At 38.9% G+C, this 19,702-nt stretch overlaps 1 protein-coding gene across 2 annotated transcripts; it reads right to left on the reverse strand.

Moving 5' to 3' along the window:
• Positions 1-342: 342 nt before the first annotated feature.
• On the reverse strand, positions 343-19,694 carry LOC131453904 (RNA-binding motif, single-stranded-interacting protein 1). Of its 2 annotated transcripts, XM_058622510.1 has the most exons (14): positions 19,398-19,694; positions 13,966-14,144; positions 12,212-12,270; positions 10,065-10,156; positions 7,688-7,732; positions 7,332-7,489; positions 6,690-6,769; positions 5,976-6,091; positions 5,558-5,607; positions 5,344-5,431; positions 4,126-4,176; positions 2,832-2,942; positions 2,639-2,719; positions 343-1,697 (listed from the first exon to the last, which is right to left on the reverse strand). In XM_058622510.1, exons 1-14 carry the CDS (start codon positions 19,446-19,448, stop codon positions 1,626-1,628), a joined length of 1,233 nt encoding a protein of 410 aa, XP_058478493.1. In that variant the 5' UTR covers positions 19,449-19,694; the 3' UTR covers positions 343-1,625. The 2 variants fall into 2 exon arrangements, with proteins under 2 accessions (XP_058478493.1, XP_058478494.1); XM_058622511.1 differs by lacking the exon at positions 7,688-7,732.
• Between the last annotated feature and the right edge of the window lie 8 nt (positions 19,695-19,702).

The following is a 19,702-nucleotide window of genomic DNA, read 5'->3' on the forward strand; positions in this document are numbered from 1 at the left end:
GATGAAGATTTAAAAAAAAAAAAAAAAAAAAGTATTTAAAAACAACCTGTAGGGTACAGCTGTATGTGGCCAGCTCCTGAGCGTGGCATTTTGGTCTGGAAGGGCGGGCTGGACCTGCTAACCCGGCCTAATACAGAGAAGAAAGAAAAGTCTGAGGTAGATATTTGGTCAGACTGACCATCAGGACAAATCACTGGCTTGTTGGAGGACACCTCGATCAAAAGCCTACTTTAACTGCTTTTAGCAAACAATCAGAATAAATAGACGTATTGTTTTAGTGCTATGTCATACCAGGTCATTGTGCCAATTACTTTTTTTTTTCTCATCAATTTTTACGAGAACATTTCTTTTGGTATGACATTCTGTGGCACTTGTTGATCCAGGCATTCCTTCATGTGTGTGTGTGGGTGTGTTTTGTACTAATAGCTTTGAAAACTGAATGAAAATGTACAAAAAAAAAGGCACACTGTTCAAACTGCAATTTAGTCTGCAGAGTCACTTGTGTCCTGGTTTCAGAGACAAATGATGCTGTTTCCTCAGTGTCACAATCTTTGGTGAAGCAAACTACAATTGAAAGTGCCACGTTTTTGTTTCCTATCAAAGAGCGAGGTGCAATAAAATACTGTACATATCTTTATCTCATTTTACCCCCGCCTCAATTTTGTTACAAGGTTGTTGTTTTTTTGCACAATCATGAGTCTGTTTACCTGTTAGTTTTTTTTTTTGTCAAATAAAATTGAAAAAGACACATCCCATTAAAAAACAACAACAATTAACATCACTCCAAAAGACAAAAGCACGACCAACAGACAAAGTACACGTCTCATCCCTCCCCCCAATAATAAATCTAAACTATTCCAACTACACCAACTGTTCAAAAAAAGGCAACTATTCAAAATGTGATTATTTAGTACATTTTCATCCAGAAACAAGCCGGGCATTTTGTACTGAATAAACATTACATCTAATAAATCTATCAGATGTAGTAGTTTTATTCAAAACACTCCTCTAAAATGACTCCAATGTTTTTAGCAGTTCTGGGAGGGAAAAGACCGAAACACAGGTTTCATTGTTTTCAATTTTCAGAGTGTGAATGAAACCGCTTTGCTCATATTGTCACTCTGTGTGGTGGTCTGTACAGTGACTGTATGAAAACTATTAAGGCAATTTTAATCAGACAGCAAGATCAATCTAAAGTTCTAAGAGAACTCACTTTACAAGAAAAAACAAAAACAAACCAACAACAACAATGAATATTTGTCATAGCAACACACGGCAAGCACACAAACACAATGTTCAAAAAAAAGTCTTCAGAAAAGAAAGAGAAAATATTAACAAATGACATATTGACTACCATGCACTTTAAACAACTTGTCACATGTTTCTTGCAGCAATTCTTGGTAAACAATAAACATAGAAGTATCAAAATAAACCTTTTTTTTTTTTTTTTTTTTTTTTAAATATAATTTGACTAATTTGATGATTTCCTTTGAAAATTATGCCAAAAATATAAGTCTCACTTAAATATTTGCAGAACCTGTGCAAAACAGTGAAAAGATCCTTAGCGCCCATTTTGTTCATGACGCGATTGCTTCAGCTGTCGTCGTTCAGGAGTTACCGCAACACTACTTGGTTTGTTGGTATGAATATGGGGAGTGATTCCTGGATGAGTCCATTTGTGACTGTGCGCCGTTATCCTGGAAAAGAGAGCAAAGTTGACCCTACTGCCATTCTGTAGTGAGCGGCTGTTTTATGCTGCTTTTCCCCTACATGGTCCCAGCATGGCATGGTTTGACTCTACACGGTTTAGCTGGTTTTCCATTACTATAGTAATTCCTCAAAAACTGCCATGACATACTGTGTAACCAAATCATTAGAATCAATTAATTAAAACCGTCTGACACAGTCACTGAACAGCTCGCAATTGCAGGCTTTCAGCAGTGCTGTCGCTAAGTACACCAGACTCTTCTGTAAAATATTGAGATTTTAGACATTTCCGTGCCAAATGTTGAAGATTAATGCGCGTTTTAAGGATTTCTTATCCTTTTTAACTGATCTGCAGTTCGGCATTGGTTGGTTTGTCTCTTGTGTCGGACGTCGCACTCGTGACTCTTCCAGTGATGACACTCTGAACAATCAGCACACGGCGGTCTGATGATGTCACACATAGTATCAGCTCAGCTCGCTTGGAACCTCAACAGAGCAGGTACTAAAAAAAAGTACCAGGTATCAGATCCTGTCGCAAATGGAAAAGCAAAAAAGAAATGTGCTGAGTCGAGTCGAGTCATGCCGGGACCATGTAGTGGAAAAGCGGCTTAAGATGAAGATAATGTTTGATACATGTAGGGATGAACAAACATTAATCACAAGGCTGCAATTCAATCTATTTTTGATTGAATGATTGATTTATCAACTACTTAATAAATTGCCAACTGTTTTGATAATTAATAAATTGTCTTAGGTCAGTGAACTAAATGAACTAAATATCTCTGAAAACATGAACTTTTACTGCATTTTTAAACAACTAATTGATTAACCAAGACAATAATCAACTGGTTAATTGACATTTTTGTTACAAATAATAATGTTAACAGTTCAAATAGCACCCAGATCATTTGACAATGATGTTAAAACATACCTCCACAGGGACTGAACTTGTCTGCATGTGTGCATACTGTGGGATATACGCTCCTTGCATAGCTGTGTTGGCAGCCATGAACTACACAATGAAGAAAAGAGAAGCAGACATATAGAAACAATAGGCATAGTTTGTACAGTTGTTCACATGAAGGACATTTAAATACCCTAGTAACAAAGCGGTATAGTCTCACCGTTCCTGCGCTACCCAGAGACAGGTGAGTCATCTGCTGTGTGAGGGGGGACATCATGGAAGTAGGCTGCAGTGACATAGATGGGTCCATGGAGGGCGATAGCACTGTACCCTGGAATAAGAGTGTACGCAGCTGAGAGACGAATGTGTGCAGCTGGTGGAGTGTGTTCCAGTTAAAGTGAAAGAGTTCCCAAACATCTGAGGGCAGGTTTATTATTGAACACCAGAAACCAGAGCTGTGCCTGAATTTCAGGCAAAAAAAAGCCAGACCTGACCCATGTCAGACCTGTTATGTCATGCCCAATGCAGAAGTTCAAAATGTTGTTTATGAGCATTTTGGCTGACCTGAGGCATCAAACCTTTTTTTTTTTTATTATTACATCTGCCAAGGAGGTTATGTTTGTGTCTGTTTAATAACATTTGCTCGGGATGTAGGTTATGGCCCAAAGACAAAATGGTGGTGATCCAGATACAAATGTGGATACAAGGTTTTCTATAAAACAACTGTAACTCTTGCACTCTCTGAGTATTTACCCAAGTAACTTATGTGTGTCGGTTTATTTGCAAAGTAATTCATTTCACACCATCTGTTATAAAACCTTTGGCATCTGTCATCAAACAGACGTTGTTATATGGACTCTTTGTAGCAGTTGTTTTTTTTTTTTATATCATGCATTTACAAACACTTTTGCACAGTAAATCCAAAGGAATATGTGTCACCCTATGTGTTAATACTAATCCATACTGTGTCTGTTTGTTGATAGAAAAATGTTTCAGTTCTGTACAACCACACAGAACATTTTTTTTTTCATGGAATAAAAACAAAGTGGTGGCCAGACTGTGTGTGAGATCAGTGTTCTTCCTCTCTGCACTCACATTCACAGTATTTTTAGTACGCATTCCCAATGAAGCTGCATTTTTTTTAGTTTATATTGTCAGACAATAAAACAAGAGATATTATTTCATACATACTCTCTGTAAGGTTTGTCCAAAAAGTCGCTAGGGTTGCTGCTAGTTTTTAATGTATAAAAAAAAAACCAACAAAACAACAACACCTACAACAAGCTGTTGTCGATGGAGCTAGGTGCATTTTTTTTGTATTACAAAAAGACTTAATTGGAAGTCTTCGTGCCAAAGCCACATGGCATGTGGCTGACTAATGGTGTAACTTGATTACTCCGCAAGTGTTCATGGAGCTCTTTTCATAGTTGTGGTCCAGAAGAAAAACACAACAAAGAAAGTGGAAAGGAAATGTGACAAAGTGATCAGCGATGATAAGAAGATGATTCTCTTACTGGGTGCTGCATGATGTACTGTTGCTGAGGCACCCAGGATGGATTCTGCACCTGGAAGTTTACACAAACACACCATGAGAACACTGGCACCGAGCAGCTGCTTTTCCCAGAGATCACATGATTAGCACAGCACCTAGCATGATAGGCCACAGTTCCCTTTGTCACATTTGACCTAATCCTGCTGACACTAAACATTTGTGTTTTATTAATTAAAGGTCCAGAGTGTAACATTTAGGATGGCTTGTATGTTGAATCACTTTAAAATAAATATCGTTGGGTTTTCATATGCTGCTTTTCCACTACATGGTCCCACCGCGCCTTGCCTCGGCTCGGCAAGGCACAGTTCAACTCTACACAATTTGGTTGGTTTCTATTACGATATACTGTAGTACCTCCTCAACATGAGAGTGGTCATCCCAGCTCTGCTGCATGAAACTGCCATGACTCTGTTTTATACACACCACACACAAACTAGTGACTAGTAAAGGAGTCGTTTTCAATGTACTGAATCAGTACAATCAGTTAATTGAAAAGTCCAGGACTTCCTGCATGACCAGAGCACAGACTCCGTCTGACACAGTCAATGAACTGAAATACTGAAAATAAAGCGGCAGTGTTTGTGATGCGGCTCCTCGTTCGCGATCGCTGGCTTTCAGCAGTGCTGTCCTCTAAATATTGAGATTCTAGACATTTCAGTGCTAATTGTTGGAGATTAAGGCACGTTTTCAGGATTTTTAAGTCTTTTTAACTGATCTGTAGTTCGGCATTGGTCGGTATGATTCTTGTGTCGGACGTCTTGCTCATGACTCTTCCAGTGACGGCACTCTGACCAATCAGTGGCCGGCACAGTCTGTCGCTTGGAACCTCGCCTTAGCAGGTACTAAAAAATGGACCAGGTACCAGGTACTATGGTAGTGGAAAAGCAAAATAACCGTGCCGTGCTAAGGCGAGTCGAGTCGCGTTGGCATCATGTAGTGGAAAACCAATCGATTTCGGATGAACCTTTAACTGGTAATTTTGACAAGGGCCTTGCTTTACACAGGCCATCATATTGCACCAGGAGGGCTGACATACTTTCTGGTATGCAAAGGCCACCGTAGTTCCCTGAAAGGCAGGGGTGACTGGAGGAATTTGATACATGTATATATATGTACATATATATATATACATATATATACATACACATAAATATATATAATTGATGAGAAGCATTCAAACCTGGTATGTAGAAACAGGAGACATATAAGGAGACATGGACGTTTGAGCAATCATCCTGTTTGAAATACTATATGCTGGTGGGAAAAATCTGTGGACACAGAATGACAGGTGTTCAGTTGAATAAAAAAATGATCAAGTAAATTATCAAGTTAATAGAAGCAGTCAAAAAAATATCGTGCTCAGTGATGTAATCTTATCTGTTGTTGTAGCTCACCCATTTTGCATAGCAGCTGCACTGGGGTCATATGTGAGCGTCATTCCAGCCTGGGGGAAAAGGATAACACTGGTTTGGCAACTAAACTCATGCATGCAACTCAAGCACTTAGCCCACACAATAGCATTGTATTGTTTACACTGCATAGTCTATTGTGTATCAATTACCCTCAAACATAAGGGGGGGGGGGGGGGGCACACTTGTCTACACAGGACAATAAAAAGCAAAGCAGATATGACAGAAATTATACTATACATGTTATTTCTTTCCTATAGATGTCTCTTCTGCAACATTAGGCTAATGAAGTTACTCAAATTGATTTTTTTGTATATCATTTATATTCATGTCTGCTCATGGGTTGATTCCCATCATCCACTCGCAGGCTCTTACTGTAAGTCCATCCTAGACAACTGCTTACCAGTCTTGAGTCACTGTCCCTTAACCAGCCTCGCCCATTCTGGCCAAATTTACTCAGACTTTGTCTCTTTTTCTGCCCTCCGTCAGCAAACTTGCACAGCAAGGGTTCAGAGGGAGCTGGAGACAGAGAAATGGTGAGAGACATTAAATGAAAATGTGTGTCTTAGACAGAAAAAAACACACACAACCCCATAGACAATGCTGTCACTGCTCGCTATACGGCAAATCACTCCCTGAAGCCTGGGAGTGTACATTTACAAGCCAGCCTGGGAACACAGACATCTAATTTGGCAGCAGTGGAGCTATAATCCCCTCCCCTTCCTAAAGGAGGCAAGGCCAGCAGAGACTATTTCAGTCTAATAATCCAATTAAAAAGCTTAGCGAGGGAGTGGAAGCCACACAGAGCAACTCTCTCTCTCTCTCTTTCTCGCTCTTGTTTTCTTTGTCTGTGCTCTGCCACTTAAGGCTCAGCGTATATGAGCTCTTTACCAGGAGACTCTCTGACTCCAGTTGGAAACATGAATCAGCTCGCTGACCACTCCATCCTGTCTATACAACCCCACCTATAAGGACTATGCACATAACAATCACTATCAGACAAATGCTATTATTATTTTCAATCAAAATTATCCACAAGCAACTTAAATTATTTTAGAAATATAACAAATCTAATATGTACATGTAATATAATACATCATTATGTAGTATGTCATACCTGGAACGCCTGCTGGGATCTTGATGAACTTTCCATTGAAGTGAGAAATGACGGCATCACATTTTTCAGTTGACTCCATCCTGAAGTTAAAAACCAGAACAGATAAACAGCAGAATTACATCAGCCATGTCTGCAGTGATGAGAGTGAGCAGGTGCTTTCCCATCGTGTGCTTTCTTTGTAGCTGGGTGGAAAAGCTTCTTTTTCAATTCAAACAACTTTTATCTGCAACGTGCACTTTATTTATTACAGATTCAACTTTTATAGTCGTCTCCCTCTTTGCCTATCAGAGCACACCCACACAAACAAACATTCCTGAGACGCATCATGATATTTTTGTTTCTGTTGAATGTCCGGTTATGCAAGCACGACTGACAGAAACCAGCCAGCACTACCACTATAATTAAATCACATAGTCATTGTGAAGATGTTTTTTTAAAGGAGTTTCCATTTGTCCATTTGAGAACTGCTCCTATTGTGTAGTCATCAACCACATAGCTATAAATTTTTTCAGCCAATAAGTAAAATGTCTAATGTCTCATATTGGTTTTATTTAAAATGCTACAAAATACGCAGCACTAGTAGAAATATCCTTATATCATTTTAATGGCATGAATCACTGACAGTAAATTGCACACACTGACCTGGCAAAGCCCACTCCTCTGCTGGCTCCACTGGAGTCCCTCAGGACGCGTGTGGATATGACCTGGCCAAAGTGCTTCAACATATTCTCTAGCTCTTGCTCATCCATAGACAGAGGCAGATTGGAGATATACAAGTTTGTGGGGTCTTGCTCTTGTTGCTGTATGGTTACAAAAGGAGAGAGGGAGAAAGCCAGATTTTATAATACCACTATTGGCAATGTTTGAAATGCACAGATACAGTATTATCTTTGTGGATCATTTCCAAAATTGGCTTCAATAATTTAGCGAGGAAACAAAAGGGAGGACGAGACACGGGAAGGAAAGAGCCAATCACTCAGTAGTCTCCTAATACAGACCTTTGTAAATGGGGTTGGCATGTGTCTGCTTCCCTGTGTCAATGTCTGTTGGAAATTTCAGGAAATAAAGGGTCACTATGAGCAGTGGTAATTTGTGATTTGCATGTAGCCCCCATGGAGGCTTAAGGCTCACGTAAGCTGATGTCTTGCAGTATTTTAATAGCCTCAGCAGAAACAAAGGACATGGCTACGAGTCCCTGGGGAGCAGCCTCTCTCTCGCCGTTACTATTCATCAATATTGTGTCACATTCAGAGTTACCTACAGGGACAGACTGCTTCAATAAAAGCAACAGACTGAAGAAAGAAGGTCAGAAAAAAACAAGTAACAACAAAACATGTTCCTCAATTCATGCAAACAGTGTGATAACATACCACACACGGAGAAAGAGACACACCTAATTAGCATATTTGTAAAATAAAATGAAAATTTACTGATATAATCTAAAAAGAAACTAAACTCTTATTGGTTCACGTGTTACCACCTGATTTAATAAATATATAATAGCAATAGGAGAAAGTCAGTTGAAGAATGCCTGAGCGGATTAAAAACAGGAAATGGGAACTTTGTCAAGGAGTCTATTAAGCCCAAACAAGCTTCAGCAGTGAACAGTGAGAATAAAGCCAGGGTAAAGGGCTCACACTTTATAAAGGCATTTGACTTCCACAATATAAAGATTACACTTAGGCCTTCCGCTTTAAAGCTCCTCTCTTTTAATTAAAAAAAAGTAAAATGGGTGCACAGAGGCATGTCAAGAAGCCCCACAGATCCCCAGACAGGGAAATGAGGTGAAGGGTTCTTTCTCACAGCTATATGGAAACTAAATTTCCCTGACTGGTTTCTGTTACCATAACAACACACAATTATTTACTTCCTTTATGGGTGTTGGAGAAGAGTAGCGTCAACAGTATTTACAGCCTTACTTTATTGCCCTTATCTGAATATGCACTATATATAACTGTAAAAAAGTCAAGACAAAAAAACAAGCAAACATAAATGACTGTCTATACATAATGTATCGACAGAAACTCCAACTTGTCCAGGAAGAATAATGAGTTAATCTAAATTCCTTAAAAAGATCTATTGTTTTTAGCATATTTGCAGCATTGAGCCTCAATCCAAGATATTTCACAAAAAAATATAATGCTGAGTCCAGCTCTTGGACCAACTAGCTGTAGAAACACAACCATGTGGTGGATAATTATAACACATTTCCTCTGGTATGCCGTACTTCTGTCAGCAACACCACTCTCCAAATGAAATAATCATATCTGAAGCCTTTCTGACAGCCTGGTTTCAGAGCTTTTGACTGACACAAAACCTTCAATATGCCCACAACACATGCGAGAAAATGCTTTAACATACATTAAGAGCCATGTCCGAACACATGCGCACAAAATACAATTGAACATTTGGCTCAGTACAATGACCTTCCATTAAATATACCATTATTACGACAGGAGTCACACTGACTTTAGTGCAAATGGCAAAGAAACAGAATAAGATGAAAGAAAGAAGCAAAAAAGGAAGGAGAACAGAGTCGGTTTCTTACCAATGCAAAAGTACACAGTGAGGGAGGGTTAAGCTTACACATCATGACATCACCGTAAAAACATGAGAAACAGGAAGTGGTTTCCATGGTGGTGCTGAAAATCCCCACCATAAGTGCAAGCTTAAAGAGTCACTTTTTAGCCAAACTAAACCTCTGTATTAAGCTTTTAAAAGGCCACCTCTGGTAAACTCCCACAACTGGTCTGCGTTCGCTTGGGTGCTAAGTTATTCATGAAGTAATTCATCCATTTGCTGTCTGATTGTTTTGTTTGAAACCAACCCAGGCGTATGCTCTTAGTAAATGTTGTGTTTTGATGTTATTCCATTTTTTCTGTCCCTGGGTTGTATTTTAATTCTCAAAGAGCAAATGTATAAATTAAGTACCTTCATTCTGATTCTGATCTAGTGCTTGTTTATTTGCTATTACACGGTAACATGCTCAAATTCCATGACAGAAGCCCATCTCGCGCAAAAATAACTCAGCGTTAAGTATGTGCAGTTGCCATTTATCTATGCATTGTTTAAATGCATTTGGGGAAAAAAAAACATTGCACACAAAAGTGCTGCAGTAAATCTGCTTAATAGCATTACACCTACACCAATTACAATCCTACACATGCATCCACAAATTCACAGCGGCTTTCTTCACGATTCAAATCACTGTGTGGTCTACGGACCACGTCTTAGGGGGAATATATTTACCCGTGAAGGATTACAGTCTACTAAATGCGTTTGCTGTAAGCTGCCCAACCACCCAGATGAAAGAGAAACAGTTTTAATGGGTGACTTGTATGGATGAGATATCAGGATTAAAATTCAAACCCTGACCTTTGCCATCTGAGCTTGGACGCCAGTAGTCTTCAAGGCAGCCACGGCTTTCTGAGCTGCAGCAGGGCTGTCGAAATCCACAAAGCCATATCCTGCAGAGACAAACACGACAGTGAGGACAATGTTCTATGACAAGCAGGCATAATGGCAAAGGCACAATGTTGCAAACCTATGCCTCCATGTTGTGGAGGCCGATGGTTTGTGTGTTTATACATGTGTAATAAAATTACTGCTACACAGAAAAGAGAGGAGATGTTTCAGAAGATGATGTGAACATCTGTTGAGCTGATTAAGGCAGAAGGATGGTAAGAAACACAGTGACCAGGTGTTTAACACATGAACTCATACCAATTGGTGGTTGTGTATAAAGTAAAAGAAACAAATACATCAATTTGCAGTAAACATTGATATAAATACACTACAAACCTGCCAATGGCCCATTTTTATAAAGTACTGAATTAGATTTAATGGAGCTCCTTTTCTGAAACTTGTCACTTCACTGTGTCCTCAAACCCATTTAAAAGACTGTGGTGGGAGAGCAAAGCAAGCCTCATGAAACTTCACTTTAAACTTGACATAACAAAATGAGAGAATGGATGTTTCTAAAATGTTAATTTTGAAATTACATCAAAAGCTCTGTTTGTTCTTTCTTTGGCTCTTATTAAGTTATTTAGTAAGTTATTAATTATTAAGTTGGGCTCTCTCTCACATCTCCCCCTTGACTGCCAAAGTGAGATGTCTGGGCATGGGTGTGTCAGTCAGACAGACAGACAGCACTTGATATTTGCAATGTCACAAATATTTGCTAAAGTACGTGCTTTTGTTGAACTGTGCCTCAGTAAACACCATGACAGTTAGGCAGTTCTGAAATGAACCCTGTGTCATAAAATACAAGCAAGAAAGAGATAGATTTGGCTTATTCTAATTTCTCCTTGAAAACAATTGTCTATATTAAACATAGAATTGTGTTGCGTCGAATCACATCAATAACAATACATAAATAAATAAAGTATCTTCCCTGAATCGTGCTGTAGCCCACGTAAACAGATAGGATCAAATCGTCCTCTTAGGGTGCTAGGGAGAGATGCACACCCCTATTTCTCAATAGGTACATGTCTCACTACAGCCTGGGCTACAATGTAGGGTGAGAAGCTAGAGTGCACCTATGGCAGCGGTAGGAATCTGCTCTTTGCACATTCTTCAGCATTAAGTTGACATATTAAGGTGATAGTTTAGGTTTGGGATAAGTCTTTGTTTATGTTGTCCAAATGATTGGAAGTCAATGCAAGTACTTATAAGGAAAGCATCACAAAACTGCAGCAAAACAAAGCTGAGGATGCAGACACCAGTGTGACATTCATCGCTCACGTCAGCTCTTTGTCCTGGGAGGGGCAAACCACAGCCTTCATTCAGCACAACAACTGCGATATTTGACCTGCATTATTGTAAATACGTCAGGGCTCTTTCAGCTGAAAAATGGGTCACCCTAGTACTAAAAGTTTAATGTGAATGTTATTTCCTGATCAAGTGTGAAATTATATAAAAAACAATGACTTTAGTGAAATAAAGGATTTTACAAGACGTTGGGTTCTATTTAAAATGCATCTAGAGCTTCACAAGACAAGTCACGGTGTCCAGTTTCACCAAGAACCTTTGATTAACTGACATCTGCAAATTCCAGAGGAGAGTGAGAGAGAGTGTTGTCTTAATCCCATCAGCAGTAGAGGAAAGAGTCAGTAAGTCTCTCTGTAGCCAGGTGGGCTGTCTGCTAGAACTGGAACAAAACCAGCACTGTTATTCAGTAAAGAGAGGAGGAGTCGGCCTTGTCTCCGTGAACCACCCACAACAATGACAACAGGAAAGAGCTGGGGCTTAAAATAACACGAGCAGGGAGACAGCTTTGAGCAGCCAGGGTCATGTGACCAGAGCACCTGAGACAAGTACATAGCTTCTAAACGATTTACGGTAGAGGTCAAGCACAATTCACACATTAGACTTATGTTGTAAATAGCGTAGAGGTGATATTGTGTCTCACAGCAAAGTGACGCACATCCATCAGTGCAGCCTGTGACGTCTTTATTCACAGAAGACAAATAGATCAGGGGGTTATTGTTGGAAAGAAAAAAAAAAAACAGCTTCACACACACCTTTACATTTGTTTGTAGTCTTGTCCAGGATGGCCTTTGTTGATACAATTTTGCCATACCTACAAGAGGAGCAGAAAGGCGAGGCATTGTTAACAGATTATACACCAGACAGAGCCTGTTATAAAACACACAAAGAGGGTTGAGCAACAATCTATGACATCACTGCAAAAATATGAGAAACAGGAAGTGGTTTCCATGTGGCGCTGAAAATCCCCACCATGTGAGTGCACATTTAAACAGACCTTTTTTTTGTTTGCCAAACTAAACCACTGAATCCAACGTTACAAAAGTGTATCTGGGGAGAAGTTTTTAGTTTAATCAGTGTCTAATCCAATTCCAAATATACACGCTGATGGCAGAAATGATGACATTCATAAGCTTCATGCTTTTACCATGGTTTGAACAGAACAACATTGGAATAAATGCAGAAGCTGGTTAGGACATCCAAGAACATAGTGTTGATGATCTTTAATAGCTTTAATATTCTGGGGCCTATTTTATACGAACACACGCACAATATTTTCAGTATAATCAATCTGTTACAAATCAACCCATATGCAAGAGCCTATTGATTCCTTAAATTTCTACTTTAGTTTTTGTACTCAATAATGTTGAGTACACATTTTGTCAGTCAATTAATAATAATAACAGCGCATTTTATTTTAGAAGCCTTTTAGAACACTCAAGGTCACCTTATAGGCAGAGTGCTTTTATAATGTGTCGGTGGTATATTATTCACAACACACAGGATATATCAGACAGGGATTAAGAAAAGCTGTGACCTTTACACAATCTCAAATCATGTGTGACAACGACAGCATCTATGCTCTTACTGTGTCTTTAGAACGCAGTGCAATTATTTTTCCAATAGTTTATCACACAATTCCGGGTTATTCAGTGGAACGCTGTGACACAAAGTAAATGGTCTATTTCCTAAAGCACTTTTTATACTTGATAATCACTCAAAGCAATTTACACTACAGTTTTGCCGTTCACACATTCACACATACACATCCATACTGTGCAGTGTGCATCTATATGCAGCACTGTTTCTATCACACATCTGTCACACCCATTCACACACTGTCGACAAAAGCTGCCAGGAGCCATTCAGGGTTAAGTGTCTCGACACACTGGCATGTAGACTAGAGGAGCCGGGGAAGATGACATGCTCAACCACTGACCCAAAGCAACCCCAAAAATGAAAAAGAAGGCCCTGCTTGTAGTTGGGGCCTCAGGAAATAGAGCAAACAAAATCTATGGCTCCAGGGTGGTCTCTCTCTCTGCTTGGCCATTATAAAGCATTGAGGGCACAAAGAGAGCTGTGGTCCACTGCTAACACTATCTCTCTCTGTCAAGAAGCTCATCAGCTACAGTACATTCAAATGAAGCCTCTAATACCGCAGCACTTTTATAAACTCAAACTCAAATTTGTTATGAAACAAAAAAATGAAAGAAAGAATACTTGTTAAATATTTTACCCAGTTTGGAATATTTCAATGGACCTATACAGCTAAATTTTTTATAGAAAAAACTAATTCAGATTATCAGAAAGGCACATGTATAAGTTCAATTTGCTACAATAATGAATTACAAGAAAGATAAACATCTTAAACAAAATCTTAACTTTAAATTAAATATGAAATTGAGCTAGCAAAATTGAAAAATGAACTTTTCCACACCCTTTTTTGAATTTAACTAAATAAAATCAAAGTGAACTAGAACTCATTAATGAGAGGTAGTGCAGTACTTACGGCTGACAGAGCTTGACCAGGTCATGATCTGTGGTTGACGGGGACAGGCCTCGGATGTAGAGGTTTGTTTTGCTGAGTTGGTCACAGCCTGCAGTGCTACTGCTGCTGCTGTTGTTGGTGCTGCTGTTGGTGCTCGGGCTGGGTGGAGCCATGGGGTGTGACGATGGGGCAACAGGTGGCTGGAATAGGCAAGGAGACAGAGAAAAATAAATTTAAATTTAATTTTGGACTGAATGACGCCACTGTGAATATATGAAGAGACATACGGGGGAAACAGTGCTGTTCCAAGTCTTAAGTTTGTTTCATGTGTGACCGCACATCTCTATTGGTTGTAGCTAGTTGTGGTCAGACGTGTGCTTTGATGTCCCAGTGTACTGTGTGCAGAGTCATTTCAACTGCAACAAACCTGAGGCCACAGATATGTTGATACCGTGTCGCCTTAAATAACTGACATTGAGCAACATTAGCAGAAAGTATGACAAGTCTTTTAAACATACAGCATGCAATGTCTGCTGTTTGGCCCCTCTCACTCTCGGGATTATGGGAATTGTTATCTCTTTTCTCTTGTTTGGTTCCCCTATGCTTTTGTCCTTTTACAGAGAGAGCTTTGATAGCAGAATACACAGCAAGTGGCACTGAGTAATGATACACGAGCGATGCCCCTGCATCTCAGCAAATATTCAGTGCCAGCTTCAAAACACTGTTCACCAACAAGAATACTGAATGAGCTGCTTCAGAATATGATGTCTCGTTGCCCTATGTGCGATCACAAAGTCACTCCTAGAGTCACATAAAGGGGAAAAAATTATAATCCCACATAATTATAAGCATCGCAATCACTGTCAAGGAGGTCAGCGCAGAGCAAATATTGCTGATTTACAGAGTTTTACCCCCTCCATACATATTTGCAGAGCATCCTCTAATTCAGTGTTTCCCAATCCTGGTCCCTGGACAGGGGTCCCAGAGGACCAGGATTGGGAAACGCTGCTCTATTTCACCTTCATAGTCAGCATGGTCATCACGGTCAACATCTACAAGGGCTTTTAGCTCTGGCACGGTGTCACACTGTTGTGGGATGTCGAGTAAGGTATTTGAAGGTCAACAGAAACAATTGTCCCTGGTGTAGTTCAAGACCTTTAAACCTCAATTCCACCTTTTAAAAAACCTTTAACTATCAGAAAGATTTGAATGATTGCCTATCTTGCCCTCTATAGGTCACAGAAGCAGTGAAGTAAGTCAGTTTTACACGTGATCATATGATCTTCAGTTCCGGGCCATTTTACAAGTCAGTAAGTTTAGTATTTCTAAAATCTGTGGTAGAGGGCAATAGGAGAAAATGTTAAAATCCTTCTGCGATTGTGCAACTTTGTGCTTCATGTTTACGAGACACAGATGTCCTAGTGTGAGAAAGCTTTCCTCTTCAGAGATTTGTCTTTTACTTTGGTATCTGACACTACCACCCCCCACCCCCACCTCTTCCTCTCTGGGGAATAACTGAGGCTAAGGGGAAGATGAAGGAATCCTAAGCATGAGGCGGTGACAGGAGAGAGCAACTCATGTCTGGACTTCAGCCTAAAGGATGTTCTCTTGTGAATGGCTGCCTCACATGCCTTCACTGTTAAGAAAACAAGTGTGACCTACTATTTTCCAACTCCCTGCAACAACAACCACAACAATAATAATAATAACTACAGTTTATTTGTATAGCACCATTCATAACATCAAGAATAAAATAAATTACATGTATTGAGTGCTTCACATGAAATTGGATGTAGAGAGACTGAGGAAGCAGTTGGGTGAGGCACTTTGACCTGTGCTGAAGAACTTTGAAATGTGACAAAGGACTTTGAACTGTGCTAAAAATCTTCCATCTGTGACTGAGAGCTTTCAACTATGTAAGACAGCATTGCAGTGTCAGTGTACAGCCTGCGAGAATCATTGGACGAAGAAGAAGAAGATAGATGTACAGTTTAATTAATAATATCACAATAAAATGATCAAAAAGAAGGATTTAATTCTATCATGGTGCGTAATTAACAACTGATTATTTGTGGTGTTGCTGAGAATGTATAAAAAAACAGAAGCACAAAACTTATTTGTTTTTAAAGCAAATGTATATTAAGGGCTTTATAGCGGGGTTGTACAATCATTTTTGAGTGTTAATGGATATCAGACTAGTCTGCTGTTGGTTGTTGTTCTGGGAGAAGAGGAAAATGGGTATTATATCCATGAGAAATAAAGTTTTTTTTCACCACTTACATTTGCAATGTTTCAAAGGTGGAAAACTTTCCACCTTTGATCTCCTTGTTAATGTGGCTTGATCTGAGAATATATGGTTAACCGATGCAAATGCATGTATAAATATTTTTTGTAATATAACAATGGAGAACATGTGGTTTAATGCTATGGCGTTGTACTTAATCTCTTGGTTAAACATGATTGTGTTTTGAATATAAAATTAAAAACAGCAAGACACCAATTAGTCTACTTTACACGCCAGGTGCACCTGATACCTTGGTGTACTGCTTTTTTAAGGCCAAATTTGACAGATAGCAATAGACAGCACTTTTCTGCAGAGAAGTGAACACATTCATCTGTGGTTTTCAAAAATTGTGCATGTATATTATTTTATAATCTTAACAGCAACAAAAAAACTGCATTGCTGACATTAGCCCAGGTTTTTGTTTTTCAAAACTGTTTCAAGCTGCCTCAAAATAGAAATGTACAAGCAATGCACCTGGCCACGCCTCTTTTAACAACCCTCATCCATCTTCAAATTAAATACATGGACACTCAACAGGAAAATGAAGAGAAACAGGAAAAGGAAAATGACTCGCTAAGACAAATTGAGCCCCTTTGACAATACTTGGTGTAGCCCAAGACAGGGCCCTAATTATTTCACAGCATTTCTCTTCTTGTTTTAGAGCAGACTATTCCAGTTTGGCATGGAGGAATGTCACAATTTTACCTTCTAATAGCAATCAGTAATAGGTCATAAGTAATGGTAAAAAAAAAAGAGTGAATCAATTTTCGATTTCGAAAAATCGATTTTTACAATGATGCTATAACATTTTTGTCACTATGTGTGATATGAATCGTACTTTTTCAAGTACTACTTTTTCAAGTACTACAATTCTAGCTAAGCTACTAAATACTTTCACTTGGTTCTGTAATTACATGTTTTGTTATGGCAAATGTAACATGTAATAGTTTTCTTTGAAAGTATATTAAGAAAATGCAATGGCATAGAGGAAACAGAGAAAACCTGTCTGAACTTGTCCTTATTTCCTCCAGCCTAATCTCCAGTTGATTACTCTCCTTTAAAGACTCTGTTACAAAGTTTAAGACTATTCCATGAGGAGATTCCATATTATTGTGTGAATGGTGTGATCCCACTCTTTGGGGCTCTTGTGACTGTCGCTACTGTTACAAGGTGACAAGGGGTTGTAATGAAATATTTTTAAATTCTCTGAGCCCTTCTTTAACAAAGAAGATGTGTCTCTTTCTATATGGGTTTCATCCAAATATAAGACGTAACACAAAGCTGCAAATTCAACTTATTTCTTAGCATCTTAATACAAGCAATGCTTATTTGAGTATGTTGTTGTGGTGTCAGCAAGGAACTGCAGGCACACACTATAGAGATAAAACATGTTTCAATTTCTATTTCATAGAAGTTTTGTTATGTGAATGACTGACTAACAACAGTAATAAGTTGAACAGCAGAGCAAGAGACAGAGAGAAATGTACAACACATCTTGGAAATCAAGGAGCCTTTTAGAGACTTCTGTTAAATTACACATCAATATTACCCTTACTTAACATATCTCATAACGTCATTACATACATTATAGGCAGTTAATGACATGTGTACCAACAAACAAGACAAGCCAGTCTTTAAAGACAATGTAGAGCTTCATTTCCACTGCCTGTGATGGGATTTCAAGAACATCAACTTCCCCTTTGTGTGTGTTTAAGAAGTAAAGTCTGTTTTCATTCATATGGCCGGCTACTTAGACGCTCGACTGTGAGAGACCATGAGGGGAGAGGACAGCATCTTATCAGCCAGTTCCAGACCAGTAGAGCCTGTCATATCCGAGCTGGAAATACACAGGCCTTCCAGAAACAAGCCTCGCCCATAGAGCTCTATAGCCACAGGATAACAGCGTGAACGCAACAGGGCAAAAATATGCTTATTCAGTTGGCTGAAAGAAGCTTAAATAAATCTATATGTAACTGGGACGATGTGAACACATCAGAGGGAGATTAGTTACCCATCTCGGGAAACCTAATACTGTGAGCAAATATGGTGTATGAATGACATTAGTGGGACTATCAACTCAATAGTGTATGTTCAGAAATAGATACAATATGGTCCAACAGAAACCAACATTGGACAAATGTTCATTTGTCCAAACCAAACCAGAATATATTTTTTGGAAATTGCTTCTGTGTCTGTCAAATAGTGTCAACGGTCAGCTTATTTGTACTGTATTATACCTATAGCTTGCAAATCAACAGCTTAGTCTTTAGGGATGGGACAATATACATTATTACATGGCCAAAAAAAGGAATGATTGGAGAAAATCATCAATATTTCAAGTGTGACTTGCAAAGGCTTTTAAACTCACCAACATGCAGTTCTAGGGAATTATTTATCCATATATTTTTAAGTGTCAAAATGGGGAGTTTGGACTTTTCCAGCCATTGCAGGACCTTGTGATTTGCAATGATCTTATTTATATTCTTAAAAATGCTCACTGAAATGCATCCTTATCAACAATATTGTATTTTGTAAAAATGTTTGGTAACAATGGTTATTTTGTTTTTAGTTATTAAGATGTTTTAGATTTTAAGATGTATCACATTTCCGCAACATTGCAATATTTTGTAACACTTTTTTAGAAAAAGTTATTACTGTTCTTCGTAACATTAATTTATGTTTCCTTTGTATCTAAAAGCTTGTGCACAAATACTATTTTTAGACATTTTCTAAAAGCTTACGAAATCGGACCAAAGTACATTTAGGATCATTGCAATAATATGAGCAATAATCGCGATTATTTTCACAATAATTGTGACAGTACATTTTCATATCGTCCCACGCCTGTTGGTGAGACACTGTGTGGACAGCACATACATTATCAAAGCATCAGCTGAAGACCTCGGCCTGTATCTGTCCGGCACTAACAGACAAGCTGGACCACGGCCCGAACAGCAGGTATTCCCATTATGCACATTAATGACAAGACAAGACATCCATTTCAGACAGTTACATTGGTAAAACTAAGCAAATTCCCTTCCTTTCCAAATGTCTCCTCTACAGTACGTTGAGTTTATTTACAGAGTTGCCACACACGAATAACTTCACGACCTTAACTGAATCAGTTTATTGGACGTTTGGTCTTAACGAGTAATAGTAGCATGTTTACCTGTTTGCGATATGGGGTCCTTAGTGGGTTTCCAGTATTAGCAAAAATCATCCTCAGTTCGAAAATGGAGGGTGTTTCTTTTTTTAGTTTAGCTACAAATGTCTTTTGAAATATATCAAACTTATCATACAAGTAGAAAAAATGGGTACGTGTATCCTCCTTACTCCGCTAAAAGACACGAAAATAGCTCTGTGTACATATTAGCAGTGTACATGTCCTTTTTGTCGTCGACTCTTTAGCGACAGAAAACCCCGTAGATTGTCCCAACTTCGACGGCCCAGCCCCACCGCTGCCTTCACTGGCTT

The sequence above is a fragment of the Solea solea genome, chromosome 2, assembly GCF_958295425.1.
Source record: "Solea solea chromosome 2, fSolSol10.1, whole genome shotgun sequence".
NCBI lineage: Eukaryota > Metazoa > Chordata > Actinopteri > Pleuronectiformes > Soleidae > Solea > Solea solea.

What these genes read in the sequence shown, in the direction of transcription:
- LOC131453904 (XM_058622510.1), bottom strand. Translation starts at nt 19,448, where the DNA reads ATGATTTTTGCTAATACTGGAAACCCACTAAGGACCCCATATCGCAAA. An exon ending in TCCAAGCTCAGATGGCAAAG is followed by an intron (nt 7,733 to 10,064) that starts GTCAGGGTTTGA and finishes AATTTCCAACAG; the next exon opens with ACATTGACACAGGGAAGCAG. An exon ending in CTCTGGGTAGCGCAGGAACG is followed by an intron (nt 2,720 to 2,831) that starts GTGAGACTATAC and finishes TTCATTGTGTAG; the next exon opens with TTCATGGCTGCCAACACAGC.